Genomic DNA, 8,651 nt, shown 5'->3' with positions numbered 1-8,651 from the left:
TGGCTGACTTCATTTCACCACCTATCCCCCATCCCCATTTCCTTTCCACTTCCCATTTCATTACCCACCCCCGTCCCATTAACTCTCCACTGCTGTTCCTGTCCCCCCACAACCTATTTCTCACCCACCCACACCTAGAGCAGGGATAGAAGCTGCCCGTGGCTCACCAGCCGTGTAGTGGCAACCCACAGCTGTGCAGGTGAGGGACAGTGGGAAAAGGTTTTTAACCTTAAGGTGTGACTGTTTCAAATGTGAGCTAGCACTAACACCGATCAACATCTGAGCAGCTCAAATACCATGTGTAACAAGGCCCTATGACGGTACACTATGTGTACACTGGAGTAAACACACATTACTCCAGAGGAAATATGTCATGTGTCTACACCCAGAGAAAGGAAAGTAGCTTGCAACAAACTGATCAAGTCTGGGAGAAAATAGAGACACTCAAAGCCAGAAGACCATAAACTCTACAGATTAAACTATTTTGTACAGCTAAACTAATACTGCTCCTTGATTTTGTTTTCTTCTGCATTTGCAAACTGCTAAATTGATACATACTCATACCAAGGAATAATTCTCTAGAAGCTCTCAAATCGAGTGTGTAGTATTTAATGAAAACAAGAAAAGATTTCCTATTTGTGGCAGTGTGGCTGTCCCTGACAGAGTGGGTTCCCATGTTGCCAAAAACATGACCTTCCAGGAGTGAAATTCAGGGCCAATGGACACTTCTATCATGCAAGAATTATAGCTATAAGCAATAATCTATTAGGAAATGTAAGATTTAAGAACCCCCAGAGGCATTTGAGTCTGGCAGAGAAGTTGCTGGAATAATATTTGGCTTAATATTAAAGACTGTCACATGATCTTTCTGGGGGATTTCCAACTAGGCATATTCATGTACTGCAGAATTTCAGCTCATATTGTTATGACTTCTTAATTAGTACTGTGAAATAAAATTGTTATTATTATTAATACTGATAATAATATTTCCTTTATCCCTTATGTACTTTCAAAGATTTTATCAAGATGGTACTTATACAGCTGTACCTATGCACTTATGGGTTGGGCTGGTATTGGTAGTTTAAATCCTCCAAAGCCAGAGAGAGAAAAAAGTACGGAGAAATAACAGCTACCACCTGCAGTCTCATCAAAAAGACAAAATAAGCAGGAAGCTTCAAAATCTGGGTGTAAGGGCAAGAGGTTAGCTCAATGGCAAGACATCTTTGGCAATTTCTGCTGGATTTTGCTTTGGGCAGCGAGATTTCTTGGTGAAGAGTGGGTTTTGTAAACCCAGATGCACAAATTGAAAATAAATATTTATGAACTCTCACAAAGCAAAATTGCTATGTAGAGCTGTCCCAGGAGAATGAATATGGACTAGGAAAGAGATCTTTTCCTCATGTTAATTTTTGTCCTTAAAATTAACATTTCATCAATACAACTTCTACAGCCAAAGGCCTATTTACATAGGAAGTGAATTCAGATTAAGATAGGGTGTGAATTTAAAGCAGAATAGCTATTCCAGAGTTAGTTCCTTTATAGATTATCTTAATACAACTAAAAGTGAATTCAATTATTCAGAAGCAAGTGTTCTCATTCTAGAATAAGACTATCTGTATATCAGGAGTAATTCTTTATGTAAACAACGCATGAGTCTGTATCAATATTCAACTAAACACCATTGAACATGTAATAAAATAATTGTCAGTAACATTTCCCCTTGTAAATCTAGTGTGTCTTAACAAACCAATCACTAACCTGAGACAGTGGCTTATTCTGTACACAGTTTATGCCTCCAATAAAGACCATATTTGGCATCACTGGCCTAGCATACTCAAAAGCAAAATCAAATTTTTTCAGCCAAATAGATCCATGACTTAAAAGCTCCTTCATTGTCATTGGTCTTTGCAGAAACTCAGAAGCCAGATTTTCAAATGGTGAATAAACAAAATTACAAAGAAAAGACTCTGCCAAGATGAGTAACTGATTTTTCACTCGCTGGATGAATGTCATATGGTCTGTATACGCTAAAAGTGTTCTTGGGACGTAAGAAGGTGGAGCTGGACATTGAGTAGCCTTAGAGTCTATTCCACATGGGACTTCCCGCAAGAAGAAAATAGAAGGAATAGACAGATGCAAAGCAATTATCTGCCCACAGGGTAACATGGGATCCGTAAAGACAGCATCAAAATTGCTCCTTTCTATGAAGTCCATCAGCTCTTTGTTATACAGCAAGTGTGTGCATGTGCTATAGAAAAATGCAGAGGTTTCTTTAAGATGTTCATTTATTGTTAGAACCCTTAATATAAAATGCTGTTCCTGAAAAATACCCTTAACAAATGAGACAAAAATTCTTTCCAGCTCTTCCTTGGTGAAAGGTACAGGATACATTTTTATAGTAAATGACTCCGCTGTTCCCATGTGCATGCTTACTTCCGGCACGACAACAGTTATTTCATGTCCTCTGTGCTGCAGCTCATTTACCACCGGCTTCATGCTGAGCCAGTGACTTCCATCCATTGGCACCACAAGCAGCTTCCCACCGGCAGCAAAACCCAATAAGGACAAGAAAAGCAGCAGCATTGCAGTAAACTGCAGTAAGCAAATCACAAAGCTGAAACAAATGAGTCTTCTTTCCTTGAGGAACTTAGTATGTGCTCACATCTGAAATCAAGTTATCTATATACTAACATGCCCTTTGGCAACAATCCATTTTGCCTGCTTTCTACTTTCAACTTTGTTAGCTTTTCAAGCGCTGACAGTTACTAGTTTGCACGCAACACAGTTCTGGGGAGGAGATCAAGGACAGCCCTAGGTTAAGGTTACTACTGATTTTTGTCTGTTAACTTTACTCGTGGATTACTCCCATGTCTTACAATTTGACAACAGTATTTCTTGCTTAATGTAAATCTTTTCTTTTGAACTATGCGCCAGTGCCTCAAAAACAAAAGGTGGCATAACCTTTACATTCATTTATTACACAATTGCTGAGATAAAAGAACCCAATTACTTCATCTCATCATATTGTTATGTTCCAGGGGAATTTACATCCAGGGCCTTCATAGCATGCACGCCCATACTTATTGCACTGCTTACTCTCCCACACATCACTCACTTCAATATTGTGTGTTACAGATTCACAAATGCATGCAGAAGCATCTGCTTTGATCCACATTCAAGTCACCACAGCAAATAACTAGCCCACACTTTCAAAGTGTCCCTTATTACAAACAAATACGTGTCCCTTATTGCCAACACATCAGGATCCACTTCTAAACTGCAGGAGGGCTGTTTAAGGAAATGAGTAAGCCCTGTTCAGTTCTTTGGAAGAATAGTTGTCGGTGCCTACAGGGGGGGACTAGAATTTTGAAAGGGGGGTACAGATGGTGAGATGCATCATCAAATATAAAACAACACATATTTTTTCTCTAGTTTAAAAGAGACTAGAAGCTTTACTAATACACTAGGGCAGTGGTTTTCAACCTGTGGACTGCAGACCCCTGGGTATCCAGACCAGGTCTAAGGGCTCTGCAAAAGATTACTATGATCAATCAAAAGAACACCCACATTTACAGTTCAAGGGAGGCCACACTTCCATTCAAAAGTCTAAAGGGGTCTGCACCTCCATTTGAAATTTTTAGGAGTCTGCAAATGAAAAAAGATTGAAAACCACTGCACTCAGGGCCCAGGGCTATATTATTCAGTTTAAAATTATAGCAAAATACAAATATAACTTCATTGGAATGTGTTAAAAACAACCTGCTGGGCTGTGAAAGAAGAGCTTCATTCCCAGAAGCAGCTAACAACAGCAGAGTTGCAGAATAAAGGCTAACTTATAGTTTCATAGAAGTTAGGGTCGGAAGGGACCTACTAGATCAACGAGTCCGATCCCTTGCCCTGGGAGGGAATGAGTACTGGGGTTAGATGACCCCAGCCAGGTGTCTTCCCAATCTCCTTTTAAACACCTCCAAGGAAGGGGACAGCACCACCTCCCTTCGAAGTGTATTCCATATTTTGGTAACTCTCACTGTGAAGAATTTTTTCCTGATGTCCAATCTGAATATGCTCTATTCCAGTTTGTGGCCATTATTTCTAGTTACCCCAACAGGTGCCCTGGTAAACACTGTACCCCCTATTTCTTGCTGGCCCCCCCAATCAGCTTGTTGGTGGCCACAAAATCATCTCTCAGCCTCCTCTTGCAGAGGCTGAAGAGGTTCAGGTCTCCCAATCAGTCCACATAGGGTTTTTTCTCTAGGCCTTTAACCAGACGAGCGGCACTCCTCTGAACCTTCTCCAGGCCATCCACAGCCCTCCTGAAGTGCGGTGCCCAAAACTGGACACAGTACTCCAGCTGCGGCTTAAGCAATGCCATATAGAGGGGAAGTATCACCTCCCTAGACCTGTATGAGATGCACCTACTTATGCAAGAAAGAGTGCGGTTAGCTTTATGTATTACCTCATCACATTGGTGACTCAAATTCATTTTGGAGTCAACTACGACGCCAAGATCCCTTTCCGTAGTTGTTCTACTTCGAGTGGCACCTCCCAGGCTGTAGGCATGTTGATGATTCTTCCTTCCCCGATGCAACACATGACACTTATCCTTGTTAAACTTCATCCTGTTCTGTTTGGCGCATTTCCTAGCCTGTCCAAATCAGTCTGGATTCGCTCCCTGCCATCTAGTGTGTGTACCTCCCCGCATAATTTGGTGTCATCAGCAAACTTGGACAGGGTGCTTTCTACTCCTTCGTCTAAGTCACTAATGAAGATATTGAATAGTACCGGTCCCAGGACAGAGCCTTGGAGGACTCCGCTGCCCACATTTCTCCAGGTAGAAACCGACCCATCCACCACCACTCCCTGGGTGTGTCCCATAAGCCAATTTTCTACCCACCAGACTGTGTAATAATCTACATTGCAACTGTTTAGTTTATTTATAAGAATCGGGTGCAACACTGTGTCGAAGGCCTTTTTAAAATCTAAGTAAATAACATCTACCTCTATTCCTTCATCCAAGCTTTTTGTAACCTGGTCGTAAAATGAAACCAAGTTAGTCAGGCAGGATCTGCCTGCTATGAACCCATGCTGATTGCCCCTTAGCATCGTTTAGTCACTGGTCCCCCACAAATGTGATCCTTAACAATTTTTTCAAAGGTCTTCCCAAGGATAGAGGTGAGACTAACCGGCCTATAGTTACCCAGTTTCTCCTTCTTCTTCTTCAAAATAGGGACCACATTGGTCCTTTTCCAACCCTCTGGGACCTGTCCTGAGCACCAGGAGAGCTCAGACAGTTGTGCCAGTGGCTCCGCTATGGCTCCAGCTAATTCTCTAAGCACCCTATGATGAAAATCATCAGGACCTGTTGACTTAAATACATTCAACCCATCCAGGGGCCCCTTTACTAGGTCAGCTCAAACAGTTATTGGGTTGGTATCTATACTGGTCCTACCTAAGGTCCCAATGGGATGCGTATTTGTATTCGTGTCCAGGAACACGGATGCAAAGAAATCATTTAGAAGCTCCACTTTGGCCATTCTATCTGTTACCAGTTGCCCTAGTTCATCCTGATTGGGCTGTAGGTTACCCTGTACCTTCTTTTTGCTTCCTATGTACTTTTTGTTATCCTTAACTTTTGCTGCCAGCCTAAGATCCATTTCTGCTTTGGCTTTCCTCACTGCTTCCCTGCAAGCTCGAGCCAAGCAGGTATACTCCTCCTTGGTGGCAGCCCCCTGCTTCCACAGCCTGTAGGCCTCTTTTTTTCCCTCCAGGCTCTCCTGGATTTCCCTGCTCCACCAAGGGGGTTTCTTTGCTTTTTTGCCCCCTTTTATGTGTACTGAGATGGTGCTTTTCTGTGCCTGCAGGATTAGTCCCTTGAGAAATGCCAACCCTTCCTGTACTCCGATCTCTTCAAGGCTTCTATCAGTCCGTCCCTCCCTAACTAATCTCCTGAGCTTGTTGAAGTTGGCCTTCCTGAAGTCTAGCACTTCCGCCCTACTAGTTATCTTCCCCACCTTTCTCCAGATAGTGAACCCTAGTAGTAGACCCCCACTACCAAGTCCCTTTCACCCAAACCCCCTTGTAACCTGACCCATAGTTCCTCAATTTGCCCTTCTTCCTGGCCCAAATTAACTATGGAAGATGTATATTGCTCCTTAACATAGAGAGCAACGCCCCACCCCTTTTTCCCCACTCCGTCCTGTCTGTACAGCCTGTAGCCCTGAATGTCCACTGCCCAGTCGTGGGTAGGATCCCACCAAGTTTCTGTTAGCCCAACCAGGTCGAATTCTTTATTTGCAAGCAGGAGTGCAAGTTCCTCCTGTTTGTTCTTCATGCTCCTAGTACTAGTACAGAGGCATCTAAGCCCCACAGTTGGTGCCCTTGCTACTTCTCCATTCTGATGCTTAGTGGACAATCCCTGGATTGTCCAAACATTAACCCCTGAAACCAGTTTTAAGCACTCTTTAGGTGGCTTAAAGTTTCACCACTTCAGGGTAGATTTATATCTGATCCATGTTACCCAACTTGTGTTCCATTAATGTGTGGCCACTCACCACAGATGAGCTGCCTACATTGCAGACTTCTAGCATCCCAGGATGCCATGTCTCCTCCCCCATCCTCCTGTTCTGTGTGGACAAACTTTCCACCCCCTGAACTCTGTTCCCCAGGGGGTGATTCTGGCACCAAACCAACTCCCCCTCCCTTCTGATCCCCAGGGGTGCAACCCTGTGTAAATAGCCTGCAGAGCACATGCCAGCTAGCCAAGCCATAGGGGATAGACGGATCCAAGACTAAGGTCTAGAGCGGGTGGAGGGAACAAGTTAGGGGACTAGTTCACGTCCCAATGAGCTGGGGCTTCCTTCCTGAGGCACAGGCAGTAGCTCCCTTGAAAGTGCCTTTTCTCACCGCTCCCAGCCACCCCGGGAGCACCTCCCACACCCCAATCCCAATCTCAATTTAAAGCATAAAACCTTCTTTAATTTACTTCCTCTTTATTTGTTTTTAATTTCCTTGTTACCCCTTTTTATTTTATCCTTCAATGGCTGACTGACTTCATTTCACCACCTATCCCCCATCCCCATTTCCTTTCCACTTCCCATTTCATTACCCACCCCCGTCCCATTAACTCTCCACTGCTGTTCCTGTCCCCCCACAACCTATTTCTCACCCACCCACACCTAGAGCAGGGATAGAAGCTGCCCGTGGCTCACCAGCCATGTAGTGGCAACCCACAGTTGTGCAGGTGAGGGACAGTGGGAAAAGGTTTTTAACCTTAAGGTGTGACTGTTCCAAATGTGAGCTAGCACTAACACTGATCAACATCTGAGCAGCTCAAATACCATGTGTAACAAGGCCCTATGATGGTACACTATGTGTACACTGGAGTAAACACACATTACTCCAGAGGAAATATGTCATGTGTCTACACCCAAAGAAAAGAAAGTAGCTTGCAACAAACTGATCAAGTCTGGGAGAAAATAGAGGCACTCAAAGCCAGAAGACCATAATCTCTACAGATTAAACTATTTTGAACAGCCAACCTAATACTGCTCCTTGATTTTGTTTTCTTCTGCATTTGCAAACTGCTAAATTGATACAATTGAACTGTTAATCCAATGGCCACGTACTATCCTTGGATATATAGACATAGTTAGTCTTCAAGGGACAGACATTATTCATTAACTTCATGAATATTTTTTTTTAATTGCACAAGCCAATGTTCACCCCTGCTCCAAATCATTCTGAGTCAGCACACTTCATGATTAAGCAAATCTCCTCGTGGCTGTTGAGATCTCTGTTTGTGGCATACTTCAAAGTGGCTGTTAGGCATGACCCTGGAGCCCAGGCATATTTCTGAGTTCAGAACAAGTGTCTGGGAGTATATGGGTTAGGGGTGTGCGAAGCGGGCCCTATTCGATTTAGAGTCGGATTTGGCCTGAGTCAGGGACAGTGATTTGATTTGTTGATTTGGTTCACTGTCCCTGATTCGATTTGGCCGAATCCGAATCTGAAGATTCAATGCTGATTCAGAGAATCAGTGATTCGGCCATTGACACAGCTTTAAAAGTTTTTTCTATGTATTTTGTGGTAGCAGGCACGGCTTGTGAACGCTGCAATGCTGGGGTGCACGGAGTGTCCCACAGGAGCGTGGGGAGCACCCCCATGTGCTCAGCAGCGAACCCAAAAGTAGACCAGAAGTACTTGCAGTCCACTTCTGGGTCTACCGGGGAATGCACTGGGGGCTCCCCCGCAGCCCCCTGGCTCAGCGATTGATCACAGGGGGACCTCAGGTGCCCCCCCCCCAGACCCAGGAGGCACCAGTCACTGAGCCGGAGGAGTGGGAGCGGGAGGGCCCCCCCACATGCTCCCTGGCGGACTTGGAAGCGGACCAGAAGTGCTTCTAATCCACTTCTGAGTCTGCTGCCGAGCATGCTGGGGAGCCCCCCGTGCTTCTGTGGGACGCGCCATACGCCCTAGCATCACAGTGTTCATCTGCCCCTGCTACCTAGAGGTATGTAAAAAAAACATTTAAAGCTGTCTCTATGTCCAAATCTCTGAATCTCTCCTAATCGATTCAGAGGGTTCTGACTAGATTCGGAGAGATTAAGGGTCATCTGATTTGATTCGGATTTGGAGATTTGGCCACTGAATCA

General features: G+C 44.2%; 1 protein-coding gene across 1 annotated transcript; it reads right to left on the bottom strand.

Annotated features, from left to right (window-relative positions):
* Positions 1-1,671: 1,671 nt before the first annotated feature.
* LOC102558703 (UDP-glucuronosyltransferase 1A1-like) lies at positions 1,672-2,792 on the bottom strand. The gene has a single exon (XM_059727165.1). It carries the CDS (start codon positions 2,581-2,583, stop codon positions 1,729-1,731), a length of 855 nt encoding a protein of 284 aa, XP_059583148.1. The 5' UTR covers positions 2,584-2,792; the 3' UTR covers positions 1,672-1,728.
* Positions 2,793-8,651: the final 5,859 nt, after the last annotated feature.

This window comes from Alligator mississippiensis, chromosome 4 (genome assembly GCF_030867095.1).
Source record: "Alligator mississippiensis isolate rAllMis1 chromosome 4, rAllMis1, whole genome shotgun sequence".
NCBI lineage: Eukaryota > Metazoa > Chordata > Crocodylia > Alligatoridae > Alligator > Alligator mississippiensis.
The sequence above is the reverse complement of the archived record's forward strand: the minus strand, read 5'-3'. Positions and strand labels throughout refer to the sequence as shown.

What these genes read in the sequence shown, in the direction of transcription:
- LOC102558703 (XM_059727165.1), bottom strand. Translation starts at nt 2,583, where the DNA reads ATGCTGCTGCTTTTCTTGTCCTTATTGGGTTTTGCTGCCGGTGGGAAG.